At 33.8% G+C, this 15741-nt stretch overlaps 3 protein-coding genes across 3 annotated transcripts in view; all 3 read right to left on the reverse strand.

The window, feature by feature from the left end:
- The window catches only part of LOC124447119 (relaxin receptor 1-like), a 28651-nt gene extending 28543 nt beyond the window's left edge, over positions 1-108 (reverse strand). The window contains exon 1 of the mRNA XM_046998014.1: positions 85-108. The gene's annotated coding sequence lies outside the window, so the exon portion shown is untranslated. The remainder of the gene's footprint in view (positions 1-84) is intronic.
- Positions 109-694: 586 nt separating this feature from the next.
- Positions 695-8531, reverse strand: LOC124447169 (protein Wnt-16-like). The gene is made up of 5 exons (XM_046998059.1): positions 8382-8531; positions 6328-6575; positions 4503-4703; positions 4422-4471; positions 695-1447 (listed from the first exon to the last, which is right to left on the reverse strand). Exons 1-5 carry the CDS (start codon positions 8459-8461, stop codon positions 983-985), a joined length of 1044 nt encoding a protein of 347 aa, XP_046854015.1. The 5' UTR covers positions 8462-8531; the 3' UTR covers positions 695-982.
- Positions 8532-12637: 4106 nt separating this feature from the next.
- On the reverse strand, positions 12638-15724 carry LOC124447167 (U8 snoRNA-decapping enzyme-like). The gene is made up of 3 exons (XM_046998057.1): positions 15409-15724; positions 13854-14120; positions 12638-13059 (listed from the first exon to the last, which is right to left on the reverse strand). The coding sequence occupies exons 1-3, from the start codon at positions 15562-15564 to the stop codon at positions 12868-12870; spliced, it is 615 nt and encodes a 204-aa protein (XP_046854013.1). The 5' UTR covers positions 15565-15724; the 3' UTR covers positions 12638-12867.
- Positions 15725-15741: the final 17 nt, after the last annotated feature.

Consider the following 15741-nt stretch of genomic DNA (forward strand, 5'->3'; position numbering starts at 1 on the left):
AGCCACCACAAACAACAATGATAACCACACTTTGAAGACAATAATTTCATAAAATTTCGCTTCCCAAATTAATTTTTGAGCTACCATTTTAATTCACATGGACTTTCATGTTGGTGATTCGTAGAAAGAGACTTGCTATGAAAAGAACTCCATTATATATTATTACAGCAAAAAATTATTAACATCTAAAGGACAAATATATATTTGCATGGTAACTTAAGAACATCTGTTCATGAAAAATTTCAAACAAAATAGGATATTGAAGAACAAAATACTCAACTTCTAACTTAGCTAAACAAGACCCCCTCAAATAAAAACGGAAAAGAACAGTTGTACATCATTCGTATGATTTCAAATTAAATTGTTATAGCATTCAATTTATGTCATTACTCACTAGTAAATTGAAAAGTATAAATATTTTATGTTATACGTTGTTTATTATGCATGCTGTGTTCGCAAAATGTAAAAAATTAAACGTTACGATGCATTTAACAGACTTTTCAAGTTGCGTGCCCTATAAATTGCATAGCAATTTTTTTAAGCAATTTTATTCTAGTACAGACACGACTGCAAGATGGCATCACGTATTGTTTAGACAATCGGCCAATGAGATCGCAGATCCAATATGAAGTTTTGACCGAAGAACGCGGAAGGCAATATTTGAAGATGACAGTGACGAAAACTCTTGTGAGTATGTAAAAAAAACTTGCAATCTACATTTTGTGAAGCATTAAATTTGCATAACTGCATTGTAGGCATCAAGAACTATTTCACAATAATACATACTAAATTTTTTCATACTATTTTATTTTGAAATATTCAAACTTTACTTTATACATATGAATAAAAAAATTTCAATAAAAACCTCGAAGCCATGGATCGAATATTACAAATACTACTTTCAATGCTTTTGTGTTTTACAAGAATTGACGAAAATAATCATTTACTTGTAGTTCCATGTACCCTATTGTATCCTGTGGTACTATTTACAAATGTATCTATCGAACACAACTTCACACGTTTCACATTTCACACGACAACACCAGTGAAAGCTGCAGTTGCAAAATTTCTTCTCGCGGACAATTTGTGTGTTATAGCCATGTCCACAACACAAGATAGAACAGCTATTCATAGAGTTTGTGTCATTTCTATCACATACTCTACCAGACGTACCCGAAATACCAATACCGGGATTTGATTGGCAGTAGTTAGGGGATCGTTTCATATAAACAAGATCAGAGACTTTCAGGGGAATTTTTCGGTTGGCCTTTCTTTTTAGTTTTTTCTTCTTTCTGGCATAGATGACCTCCACGGATTTCTCATATTTCATCTTTAATATCTTGCCAACGTCTTCAATTTTCGGTAGAACCTTCCAGCACGACCGCATGGCGCATCCTTGTGACACACCGTAGCAACGACATCGTGTTATTAACGACGCCATAAGAGCCTGGTGACGACAAAGATCATAACAAAAATCAAAGTTGTGCATTGACTTTGACCACCCCAGTCCCTAACTCTTCATGCATAAGAAAGGTTGCCCTTCAAGTCTTAATTAAGCTTTAATACATGATAAGATTCACAAAATAGTCATTAGTATATAGCATGCTGGTACGAATACAACACAATCGATAATTAATATAAAACTGATTATTATTTTTCGAAAATGCGAGAACAATTTAATGAGGTGACAAATATTTCAAAAAACAATCGAAGTTTCCCACATATAAATTTCCAAATATGGCCAAATACCAACATCGTAGATAACAAAAACACATAAACTACATTTTTTTGCCAAACGACACCCCCATCAAAACAAGATTTTAGAGTAGTCGTTAAATGTCATATGTTTCATATGAAATTTAACATAGTGAAGTTGGCAGGAGGCAAAAAAAAAATAAAACTATGATAAGTGTACAAATGTTAAACATACCGATTATTTTAAGCAATAACCGCGGTGTTTTAAATTAACATAAAACAAAATAACATTTGTACTTATATAACTGTCAAATAAAAAGCCATTGCCCACGAGATGGTAATGTCCAAAAAAGCTTGGTTTGTAAAGTAACAAAACATGCTTGGATAATAATGTTGAGAAATAAATAAATAGGTACCACAACATGAATGGATAATAATGTCAAAAAGGACCAGAAGATGCACGGATAATAATGTTTAGAAGGAATAAATATAGGTACCAAGATACATGGATGACAATGTAGAAAAGGAAGAAAATATAGGTACCATAAGATACATGGAGGACAATGTAGAAAAGGAAGAAAATATAGGTACCATAAGATACATGGAGGACAATGTAGAAAAGGAAGAAAATATAGGTACCATATGATGCATGGATGACAATGCAGAAAAGAAATAATGTCAACCTTTTCCACATTGCTTTTAAATATATCTCAGCTTGATCTGCTGTGTTCAGGCATTACACATGGAAAAGTCCAATGTGATTAGCGGAAGTTGATTCAGCAGGATGATCGTCAACATGCGAACCGTACATTCTGAGGGAGTTATTATTATATGATGATAACCAAGAGAGTACACAAGTGAAAAAATATCATACATACATATATGGATATAATGATAAAAAATTACAAAAATTTTCTCGTTTTTTTATACCAAATAATTTCATTTGATAAACTATTAAAATGTAGACAGGAAGAGAAAAACAACACTATCAATCAGGTAAAATGATATTTTCATCTCTAGAACTCTATATAAAATTCGACAATCAATCCTATATTATCTTTTCAATTATCCAACAGAAACACCCACAATATGACAACATCATTACACGAAAGCTGTGCTTATAAAAGGTCTGTTAGCAGTTATTTATGTAAAGATGTAATAAATATATAATTTTCTCCTTCACTGTTTGTTTACATTACCTCTTACGAAGTGGTACAATGCCCAGCTAACTGTAGGCAAAATCAACAAATCAACTGATCTCTGTAATCATTTATTTACATACAGAGGGTTTAGAAAAGTTGCAAAAAACCAGAGGGATTCTTTGATCAAATAAACTTCGTCTGATAATATTGAAAGCTAAATTTTTTTCATGAAAAAGTTGTCAAGCCATTTATCTAAGATCTTTTGCTTTACGCATTCATGTTTTGGCAAAAAAAACAACAATCAATAAACTATGGTGATTTGAGGAGCAAAACAATTGATATACGAGCAAAACAATTGATGACTAGGGACGACGGAGGAAACCTGGACAGCGATATATCAATTGCATTGTAATTAACAACACGATATTCAAACTTTGTATTCAAGTTTCGCGACTACCGCATAATGAGACAGGAAGACTTTTAGTTGTCTTATTGTCTTGGACAAAACCAAATAAAGTATATTTAATGCGTGATCAAATCTTATCATGATTGATGTGAAAAAAAAACAACGAGTGCTTATTATGAAAGACACATGACGTACACATACAACATGCTCCAAACTTGTGAGAAATCTACAATATTTGTACTGAGCTTTACCCTACAAATTGTCCACGTTGCAAAGACAATTCTCGCTGTTATATGTATTGAAGCGCTGAGCATAGCTAAGATCAATTTTGAAGGTGGCAAGGTTACCATGGATAACAACCACAAATCTCCTCGCTTCCAATAACTGATGACCATTTTCCATCATAATTTCCTGCATCCCACTGGTTAATCGTGCTCAATCAAGTAAATTCCTCCATTATTATTGATATAAGTAGACAAAAAATAACACACTTGCCTAAATCATGCAGATGGTTTATCATTTAACCCAGTTATAACAAAAAAACCCAATTAAATTTGGAATGCGTGAGTTTCAGTGAAAGAATCCTTGATAATTAGAATTAGAAGCTACAAAAATCAAAAAAATTTTCTTTCTTCAGAATAATTTGTTAAATATAAATGTATATAATAGACCTAGGACGCATTCTCGAAGGTTTATGATGGACATCAGGTGGAAAAGAGTGATACTGCTTGATATTGCTTCACAGCCGAATTAGGCATGGATGCAGAAAGTTCCATCATCATTTTCTTTTCAATTTAAAATCTTTCTCAAAACATCTCTCAATGAGAAAGAAATACTTTAAAAGCGCGCTATACAACCAACTTGTACAATTAGCTACAACCAGAATATCCATGTAATAAAGCCCTAAATGGTTGATTGTGGGTGATACGTAGCTACTCAACTGAATGAATTATCTAGTGTGCATTGGGTTTTTACTTGACAGTTACCAATAAAAACATGTTATTTAAATTTAAATTTGAATCACATGATTAAAATTATTCAAAGTTTAAACCCTAGGTTAATGCCTCGCGTGCATATTTTAAAATTACACTTAACAATTCAATCCTCCCAGAAACACTTTTCTAACCACAGTTCCACATAACCCCCCCCCTAAAAAAACAATAACAAAAATTATATACCTGTCTTCCAGCCTTGCTGTTATGTAGGTTGACAAAATTTTGACCACTTCGTCGAAATTTTCTCCTAGCTTCTATCGTTATCTGGTGCATCAACGAACAGTTCAGAAAAATAAATTCCGTATTCAACTTTATCGTCGCAATGTCGCCGCATGTTGCTAAACTGAGGCCTTGGTTTTTTCGAACACGTGCAATCTGGAAATTTCCCACGTGAACAAGACTTTGTGATGGAGTACGCAACAGCCGCCGACGTCAAAGCGTGCACAAACGCTGTTTCTTTGCTTGCTGAAGGATATTTTTAAAATATTTATGAATATGGTGGAATAGCAGCTCCATAAAGGGGACAAAACAAAACAAAAATATCTCTTTATATATATATTGATAATAATAAGAAAATACACAAAAACTACAATTTCATCCCGACAAGCCTGTTTTGTGGAGTCGAGATTTCTCTGGTTTTAAATTATTAATTTTATGGAGCTTTTTAATGTTATAGAGCTCTTTAATGTAAAACAGCTAAGATTTTTCAAAAGTGATTTTTATTTTGTAGATCGACGTTTAGAGCGTCTGATGGCCGGATTGTTTGCATTTATGAAGGAAGTTTAGTTTCTCCAATTTCAGCGACTCTGCGTGAGAATATTTCCAAATTTTCTCGTTATTCGAAAAGATCTCTCAATATATCGCTCACTCACGTTATATGTTTGAACATCAGTAACCCGGGCAGATTTATTAGAATAGAGATTTCTAGGGACTAAATTATTAATTTTGTCGAGCTTTCAACTCGTCTTCAGAGCCTTCTTATTCTGAAAAAGGCCAGAAGCACGAAGTTAACACCTCGATAAAATTCATAATTTCTATGTAGCTACGAAAACAGCTGGCTATATATGGCAAACTTCAATCTATGTTTTGACAAGAGTTTATGACATCCAAAATAATAGATGTGTTTTCAACAAGACGATTTGAAACATAATATTGCAAATTCCACTGATACAAACTTTATCTCCACGTGAGGTAAACTAGCATGCATGTCTTTGAACAACCGACGGTAGCTACATCTTTACATTTCACACGTAAACACAATGAACTATAATTACTAAAAGCACAAATCCCACATGGAAAAAATTGGCTATTCATCACCATGTATATAATTCATAAAAATAAGTTTTTCATCCAATGATAAAGAAACGATTTTTTGCAGCCTTGTTTTTTGTGTGACTAATCTGCAAAAAGATTTGTTTAAAAATATGTCTTTGTCTTGCTGATTCACAGCGAGCGTCAACGCTGGATATAAACCGTTCATCATGCGGGTTCATAAAAAGTTAATAAGATTTTCCCAAATATAACGTAGAAAAAAATGCCAGGCATGGGCGTTGATTACATTTTTTTTCATTATATCGTGCAGGATAATGAAATTTCGCAGTAGGACAAAATACACTAAGCAAAAATACTACAGTATTTCGTCCTCAATTATATGGATGCGTCATTTACTAATTGTATAAATCTGATCTAATCTGATGATCCGTGGCAAATTTGCTAACTTATGACATTGATGTTGACAGTAAATAAAGATTGGCGACACGTATGGACTCCCACAAGCATTCCTTAGGACATCGTCTAGACATGTTCATAATCAGTCATCTTAACTGACTTACACGAAGAGATTGTAGCGTTTCAATAGAGGTTAACAGTTTCAATATTATACAGAACATAGTTCAAGGCCATCGGACAAACATAAAGAACAGTCAGCTAATGCATAACGTGGGGATTATTAATTGGCAAGTTTTTAATCATGCAGACAAAAAGTAATTCATCAGCTGTGGTATATAGGTATATATATATAGGAGATAGATTCTAACTAAGAAATGCATGTACTTGATTAAGCTATCATCAAAAAGAGCCAAAAACATACGTATCGCAAGTAATCCCCTCAATGCTCGAATATCCGTGATGGTCGAACAATCCCAACGTTGTTGACTCAACTGCTTCTTACATTGTTCCATGGCAAGCAATACACCTTTTCTAATGCTGTTCATAAGCAAAGGTTTTGATTGACAAAGACGCAGCTGAGCTGGTACAAACCCAGTTAAAGTCGCGCAGTCTGTAGTATTTCGCTTCAATTCAACATGGTCCAACGCGACTGATGCAAATTTGGTCCACCTATAAAAGATAATATATAAAAACTTTAAATCATTCGATACCGCTTTCTTTGGAAGTTTCTGACTAAGCCATCTTAGAAAATACATCCTGACATACAAAGTAGTGCACAAGGTTTTGCGTGATACATTTGAAAATAAATCTATGTTCAAGCTCGTGTGATTTACCCGTGCATTCTGGAAAGCGCACGCAGAAGTTACGCTTCCACTAGTTACTGAGAAATTCATTTCGCAATCAAAAGCAAGATTTTTGCAAAAATATTTCAAATCAAGCAATCAGTGGAGTGAAAATACTGTGTCCGAATAGTTATCGGATGATTTGAAAGCGAGTGAACTTTTAGAATAGCTACAGACGATGAAGTATCAAAGTAACAAAACGTAAACCTGCGAAGGAAGCTAAGTCTCTGCAAAACGCTCGAATTTTTGAACTTTGTCTATTGAAGTACGATTTATTCAATTTCAAACCCAAGCCCGTAGATAAATGAACATACTTGTTGGAAATAACGAGCCGGAATGGAATTTCCTATTAAAAATATCATTGTTCAACATACGTATAGGAATAAAAAAATATTTTCACGCGTGATATAAGCAATCAAAATTTTTTTTCTCATTTGAGCTTCTATTTTCGTCATATTTCATACATAGACGTTAGATATCTGGCTTGTGTTAGCGATTAATTTGGCAAAGAATGTTTGAAATTCAATTTTGTCAAATTCTTCCTGTAAACTAAACCATCGGAGTCATAAAAAATAACAAGCCGTATCTTTTATTGATCTACAGTCAATTTTATTGAAAAATTTCATCATTGCAATTATCGCATTATAATGATTAAGGTTAATGGAAATAATCTAGCTGGGGTATTTAGGCCACGTTAATAAAGAATCCTTCCACAATAATCTTGAACATGACCACGAGTATTACAACCTTCTTACCACTACACCATGAATAAAACATTTACTACGTCTACAAATGGCTATTCATTGAAACATACCAAGGATTACTAAAGAGGAAAATCAAGATGTAGGAGTGAAACGCCTTATCGCGACAAACATCTGTAATTGCTATTAAAAGATCGACAAACATTTAAACGTGTTTTACAGTTTAACATAGCAGGTACAATACAAAAGAAATAATTAGGGAAACACGAATGAAGGAGTACACAGTATATAAAATTTGTTACACTGTTGCATGTAAACAAAAAATATACTAGAACTGGTAAAGTCAAAAGCCAAAATTAGCCCTTGCACATATAAACGCAGACAATTAAATGAAATTTTCCAGCTGGAAAAACAACTGGAAAAAGCCAGCACATTTCGGTTCAGAAAGGCACTTTTACGATCTGTGATTCAAAAAAAAAGAACACCGAGGCTAAGATCTTCGATACAATCATCATTTCTTATTGTATGTAATTTCGAGTCAGAAAAATTTTAAAAGAACTTTTTAATGATCTTTCGCTGATGTATAACTATCAATTTGAAACACGATCTTGAAATTTTCATACATTACAACGACGATGAACAACAAACACTTAACTCAAGTGGTTTTGATAATATCTGAAGGGTTTTGACAAATACAAATCACACACTTCCACTTAATGAACACGTAGACAACCTTTGTGTTTCATCTGTTGAAATCTTTAGACAATACATGATTTTTATAAAAGTTAAAATGAACATGAAACCTGAAAAACACCATGCTTCATTTGTGATGCGTGCAAGCCGTTTTAGCAATCGGATAAACATGCAACAATAAGCGACATTTGTGGTCACTTCTGTCAATATACACATCATCTTCGTAAAATAGTACATACATTAGACTTCCATCAGTAGGACAGCATTGCAAGAGGAGAAACAATAAAATCAAAGTGACATGTTTTATTTGCCATTCCATGGTTGCGAATAATGTCACGCTATGTTGCCGAAAGTGTATATAATACCACACAATTAGTGTCTTGAGGTGTTGATACGTGTTGCCATATAAGATGACTTCTAGTGTTCAAACGAACCCTTTAAACGCCGATCGCAATTTGGCGCTGATTGGTTGATTAGCGAGGTAACATTTTTAAGAGATCTTATTCCACTGCATGCCTAAATGTCAAACACTTTCCTATGAACTCGCACTGGTCTAAGCCACGCAACGAAAATTCGTAAAGAGATATTAAAAATTTCTTTTTTACACAATAGAGAAAATTCAATGTAACAAAGCTATTCATGTTAATCCCACGAATTTGTTAGTTTTACAAAACAAAGATCAGCAGTAAAAAACGCAAAATATGCGCGCTTTTTTACATCAAAACTATTTCAGTCACGCTGTAGTTGATCGCCTTAATCTACCCACAGTTGCTAGAAAAGGAGAGTGTGGATATACGGTGTCACCTGACTAGATTATGTAAATTTTTCAACGCCGCATGAATCAGAGTATCAGAATTTAGAGTCCCTGGGTCCTTATAGCATGTTGTGCTTTGGTGTTGAAGCTTCCCGTAAATTGGGTGTCAGCACTGGCGATGCCCACCTCAATTTGTATGGATTCTGCCTGTTTTTATGTATGGAGCCACTTTTCCAAGAATTTCAGATTACGTTCACTTAAATAATAGAAATGTGGCAGTTGCAAGACTAATACACTCTTAATTTGTAGCCACATTCATGTATTCCTTTGAGACGTTTATATAAACATTAAATGATGACAGATACTGGCATTAAATGCCAATAAATTACGCACTGAGGAAAATTCAGATTTAGACAAATTTTTCTCAGAACGATTGCAACAGCGACATTTCAACACACACCCCAAGTAGTGACCCTTCTGTGAGCAAAATATTAAAGTACAATAGAATATAAATAGCACGTGATTCTTTCATAATGAAAAAGCCAGTGCTTGCCATTAGGCGTTTAGCGATTATGATCCGGACATACGTAAAAGGAACTTTAAAAAAATACAAATCTAGGATAATTTCTCGTGAAGATAATATCTAGGGATGAATCTTATTGTTTCTTCTTAAATATCAACAGAGGTGAAACTTTATCAATATAATCTCATTTCTGGTAAGTCTACAGCTACCAAAATAACTATATAGCAAAATAGCAAAATCGCTGCTCAATCATCGCTTAAGGTGCAGCCTAATAAAGACGTCAAAACACCAAAAATAAGCTATGGCCAATTTATAGTTTGAGGGAATAAAAGACTTCAAATACGAAAGAAGCGTGCCTAGTAAAAAAAGTGATTTTGAAATATATATTAAACAACATATATACGTATTAACAATACGAGAAAAGGGCAAAGTCTGAATCGGAAAAAATAAACCAAAACTAGTTTCCAACTGCTAAAAACTGTTTTGCGCCGCGTTACTCATCGCTTTGTCCGAGTTTGGAAAGTAGGCTTGTAAACTAGAGCAGCGTTCAAGTCTTTACTGTTCATCATCAATCTATATACACAGAAAGGGATGTGGAGAGGGGGACGCACCCCTCTTAACTTTGGCTAGATGAGGTGCAAAATGGTGATATCCCTACACAATACTAAATATCCCTACACCAAACAATTAAGCAAAAGCAATCGTGATTCGCGTCAAACGGAGTAAACTTTCAAAAATATCTCAATCATTATAAAAAAGTAACAGAATTTAACAAATAAGTTTGATATCGTAGAGCAACAAGGAACAACCGAAATCTAATTAAGCTGAGCACCCCCACCCCTCCGAAAAAAACATCGTGAATTCATCTCTGTCGAAAACTGCCATAACACTTCATATTTAATGGTTTTTAATAACTGACTTTAGTTTCATTAATCTTAAAAAAACGCAGTGTTTTTTTTTGGAAACAAACGCATTTTATGTTAATTTATCGAGACGTTATCATCCATACACAGCTTGAAGTGATGTACGCGTTATTGACAGATCGCATTTTTATTGCATTTTTAAACAAACGTGGTGAACTACCAGGGCACACTCATACAATTGTTTTCTAAATACATTTCACTCTGGTCTAAAGAACAATAAGCTTGTACTACGAGAAGAGAAACGCATGATTAATTAACATCTTCAACTTACCTGAGGCCCATTTAACCCGTCTACGCATAACTTTATCATAAACAATTTTAACAACGTCACTGTCGTAGATGGCTGGATATTTCTCAACACGAAGCTAAAAAAATGACAAAAAAATGAAAATTATAGTATTAACGCATAATCTTTGCATATAAATAAGTTGTGTCAAACCTGTGGAATCGGACAAGAAACCAGTGAATCACTCAATAGTCTCCTTCTGATACACGTCGTCAGACCAAAGAAGAACAGATATTACTTGTTCCTGGAACAAAGATAGATTGTTTAGGACAGCTTTTCTAGTTGCAAAGGTATAAAAATGGATATCATCCTGGGATAGAAATGGATCATTATTGTTGTTAGAAAAAGATATCTTCCTGGGATAGAAATGGATAATTATTGTTGTTAGAAAAAGATATCTTCCTGGGATAGAAATGGATAATTAGCGTTGTTAGAAATAGATAACATCGGGTGATAGTGATGGAGAATTGATGTTGCAAAGATTAGTATCGCAGGTTTTCACGTAAGCGATGTCTTTATGTCCATGGTGTTATGTCTATGGTTGTGTATTGACTAATTTGCTTTACACATGGTGAGGGCACGCCTAACCGATAACGGTCATTGAGGTTAAGAGTTTGAAAATGCATTTGTTGAAAAAAGCCGAAGAAGACAGACAGCATTCTATTAATGTATGATTGGAAACTCAACCAACTAATAGAAGTCATGCCAATCAACTGGATTTCATTGTGTTGCTTTGGGTGTAACTATCATGCTCGGTCACAAACTATTATAAAAATCATACGAGCATCAGTCTACTAGATCATTGTGCCAACAACCAAATGGCTCTACTGGCACCGATTTCGGAGTAATGAGCTTTTGAGCATACGAAGAGTGCTACACCAATTGTTCGAGTTCATAATCATAGCAATGACCAACTGTACGAACTTTCACTGCTTATGGAGTAACTAACTTCTTTGCTCACATATAAGAGAAATAATCTGAGCCTGCGCAGTCTAGTCGACCAACTGTCCAAGTCTATGGTTATAGCAACGACCACGGGATATACTAGCGCCGATTTTGGAGTAAGTGGCTTGCTTAGTTACAAATTATAAAAGAAAATAACTGCACATGCGCAATTTATTCGAGCATACACAGTGCACTCGACAAACAATTTGAGTTCATAGTCTGCACAACGACCTAATGGATCTATATGCATCGATTTCGGAGTAAGTAGATAGCTTAATCACAAATTATAAGACGAATCATCTGAGTACGCATGCGCATTCTACTTGAGCAATTGTACAATTTCAAAGTTAAAACAACAAGCAACTGGATCGGTTAACATGTCATGTCAAACCTGCGGAGATAGACATGATATAATAGCCATGTCACTCAATGACGGATACACATTACAAATAAAGAGAATTTGAAAATCAATCATCAATACATTTTAAAGAAAAAATCAAAACTTTTGTTTTAAATTTATCTGTTTGCATTGTTGTTATTTTAAAAATAAAAAAGAAATGTTTTTCGTGTTTGCACTGGCTTATGCAAACCTCGGAGACGTTTCTGAAACTCTCAACATTTGGACTCGGGTTTGCATTGATCTGCTCTCGAGTTATCCCAAAGGTGTTCTCGACTTGCAATGAATATGTGCAAACACAGTAAACATCTTTTATTTCTTCATTGAAACAGGAGATACGTTATGACATCATAATTAAAAGATTCAAAACTAAAAAACTATGCTAAGTGTCCCGATGAAAAGTGACACGATAAAAATACAAAACTGTAAAATCCATACCAGTGCTATAAGATTTTAATGGATAAGACTGGTATGACCATAGGATTATAATGGATAAGGCTAGTGTTGCCATATGTTTATAATGGATAAGACTGGTATGACCATAGGATTATAATGGATAAGGCTAGTGTTGCCATATGTTTATAATGGATAAGACTGGTATGACCATAGGATTATAATGGATAAGACTGGTATAGTCAAATGATAATAATCGATAAAACTACAGTGATACAATTGTAAAATCATTTTTTTGGAACAAAGACGAATATTATAATAGTATTTCACAGCATACCTGCTAGACTCAGACTTATACCATATAAAACAAAATGGTATTTATGAGTCAAATATCTTACCCCCGGACCGCAAACGTCTTTAACTTAACCCACGAGATCACGTTCATGATTTGTGAACTGATTGTTAAACCAGAAAAGATATAAACTATTTTTTAAAATCATATCTCTATGTTACATGAATTGATTCTGAACGCTGTACAGCAAGATCTATTTCTTCTTTAGTTAAAAGTTTTTCGTTATCAAGTCCAATAAGTAATTGATCTTTGGCATTACCAATAAAATGATTTTTTAAAAACGACGGAAGACCTCCAAGATTATCTTTCATTGTGTACAGCGGACAGCGAATGAACCCGAGAGTCTTAAAACGTAAAAGTATATATTCATAAGTACTTTTTGCTATCAGTCTGACGAAATATATCTGAAAAAATGAAGACGAACGCGAACTTAAACCGATGACACACAACGTGATCGACAAGATTTTGACGGACAAATCTCCGAGATTAGAAAAATGTGCTACCTCTAATTTGGCAAATTGTTATGACATAATCTACAAACACCTGGGAAAATCCGTGGGTTTGTATAGCATGTTAGGCTGTTGAAAATTTCATGTTTCTAAAGCCGGATGTTGCTTAAGTGCATGATTCATAACGAGGATGTCGTTTTACCTCGTACGAATCCGTAATTGTTGATTAGAACTTCAATTTATTTGCAAAAACGGGAAATATGTTATAACTATCTATCATATTTCTGTTAGGTGAAATGGGTTTTCTGTCCTTGTTTTTGGAACAGGTCATTAGGCTTTAGGTAAACTTTCAACAACCCAATGTGAAAACATGTAATTTCATAAGGCTTTAGGTAAATTTTCAACAACCCAATGTGAAAACATGTAATTTCATAAGGCTTTAGGTAAATTTTCAACAACCCAATGTGAAAACATGTAATTTCATTAGGCTTTAGGTAAATTTTCAACAACCCAATGTGAAAACATGTAATTTCAAGATCAAATGAGGTTGGTAAGTATATTACTGCCAACATAAAATTGAAACTTATCTGCAGGATTTCCATCAAAATTAATAAGAATGTATAGGTAACCACACCATACATAGATGTTATTATAGGACAGTAGGTTTTGATGGGAAATAAAAAACTCACCTCTAATCCGTACTGTGGACAATCAATTAATTCTTTCTCAATAATCCTAAGCACTTCCAGTTCAATTTTCTTACAGTAAAAATGCAAGCATAATTTCTTATCAAAACATTCATGTGAAACTACAAGATCACTTTCCATGTAGTTTAGGCTACCAGCAGTTGCACCCAGTTCTTCAGATACTTCTCGAGCCAGACCACTTTCTAAATTTTCTTCATCTTCAACGAATCCACCAGGAAAACCCAAAGTTCCGTCAAAACGCATTTGAAGCTAAAAATGGAAAAGTTAAACAAAGTGAAATTTGGATAAAGATAGAGTTCTCATTAGAAATATTCAAATATTGAGTCAACTCCTCAACATAGATCCACTATATAATGAAATGAATAGACCCTGGGAAGTTTTAACCAGAGTATGCCAACAACATCTTGCTTTTTAAAGCACGTGAAACAATAAATTTTCATTACTCTAACACTTTATATCATAAAAATACTAAATGTGTAGTTCCACCAGACCAAAAAACTGTGAGAAAGGCGTAAGCTGGTCATTGGGGGCAGAAATAGCATATATACCAGTAACCAAATGGTAATAATTGCACAGCACATTGTCTATACATATTATATGTATAAGTGTAAATACACTTATGAAACATTTTTTTAATATGCCATTTTATAGTTATTTCACCTGGTTTTATCAATATTGAGCACTCACTAAGAGTACAGCAATAGCCTAATCAAGAACATTACAAACATGCTTATTTTTCAAAGGAGCTGAAGAACGAAAAGAGCTCAGAGGCACTGACCCACATAAAAATATCATCAAGAGGGTCCATCCTCGAATAATTATACATGTTTTACAAGTTATTTCTATTAGTATAAATATAATAAGAGTTCAAATCTCATTTTTTGTTTTACATTTTAACTTAGATTTTGCTTTGAAATTTCTAATTCATGTGCACAAATTGCAGAGGATTGTGTCTATAATTAATGGTTACCGTGAAGAATATGATTATCCTACTTTGGTTTTTCTATCAGGAATAAAAAGCTGAGGAATTACTTTTTATTTTGATGTTTTTATCTTTTAATTCCTTTTAATAACTTTTAATTCCTCCCATAGCATTTTGCCACATTTACGCAGTAATTTTTGATTATTTGGGTTAAAATGAATAAGAACAAAAAATTAGTAAAACTAGTCCACACTATGGCAACTGACAGAGCACAGCTAGCAGCATTTTTTCCAGCAAAGATACAATTTTATATAGAGGTGTGGAGTCTTTCATTTTTGACTAATTGTGTGATTAAAAGCATTAATAGAACTACTTCACCACTTTTAATTTATTCATGATCTGGAGTCATGCTGGTGTAAAGAGACCTGCACTGGAGTCATAGGACCATCATGAACGATGAACGACGATATATCAATTTTCCCGTCCAAGTATTACGTAAGTTATCACGTGATTTAGTGACTGCTCATGACATTTCCTTCATAACATTTCCTTCAAGACGTTTCTTAGAATATGGTCAAATTTTTACGCCTCTATGTTTTTACTTTCAACACTTACCATTACAGCATGTTGTGGTAGATAGTAATTAAATAGTTTTTTTTCTGTATCTTTTAAAGAACTGTGCAACATGACATGTGCAGCGTGACGATAACCATGAAGTGAAAGTGCATTAGTTCGGCTTATCACACGGTAACCGGTCTGTGAAACAGCCATGTGAAAATTCAGTAAAGTACTTAAAGAGAGTAAATTTCTCCCGACCGAAAAAATTATATCGAAAATCTGACTTTTGTTTTATATCACTGAACAACGATGAATAAATGAACAATAACACACAGAACAAATAGCAATCTGAACTATCGGAGACAGTTCGGTCAATTCGTAATCAATCGT

This window comes from Xenia sp. Carnegie-2017, unplaced genomic scaffold (assembly GCF_021976095.1).
Source record: "Xenia sp. Carnegie-2017 unplaced genomic scaffold, XeniaSp_v1 HiC_scaffold_22, whole genome shotgun sequence".
Taxonomy (NCBI): Eukaryota; Metazoa; Cnidaria; class Anthozoa; order Malacalcyonacea; family Xeniidae; genus Xenia; species Xenia sp. Carnegie-2017.

Bases quoted from the DNA above. Each gene is read 5' to 3' on its own strand.
- LOC124447169 (XM_046998059.1), bottom strand. From the start codon at position 8,461: ATGGAATGGCAAATAAAACATGTCACTTTGATTTTATTGTTTCTCCTC. The intron at 6,576-8,381 runs GTATGTACTATT...TATCTTTTATAG, and splicing joins CCTACTGATGGAAGTCTAAT to GTGGACCAAATTTGCATCAG. The intron at 4,472-4,502 runs ATAACGATAGAA...GAAAATTTCGAC, and splicing joins ACTGTTCGTTGATGCACCAG to GAAGTGGTCAAAATTTTGTC.
- LOC124447167 (XM_046998057.1), bottom strand. From the start codon at position 15,564: ATGGCTGTTTCACAGACCGGTTACCGTGTGATAAGCCGAACTAATGCA. The intron at 14,121-15,408 runs GTAAGTGTTGAA...TTCCATTTTTAG, and splicing joins TACCACAACATGCTGTAATG to CTTCAAATGCGTTTTGACGG. The intron at 13,060-13,853 runs GTGAGTTTTTTA...TTACGTTTTAAG, and splicing joins GTCCACAGTACGGATTAGAG to ACTCTCGGGTTCATTCGCTG.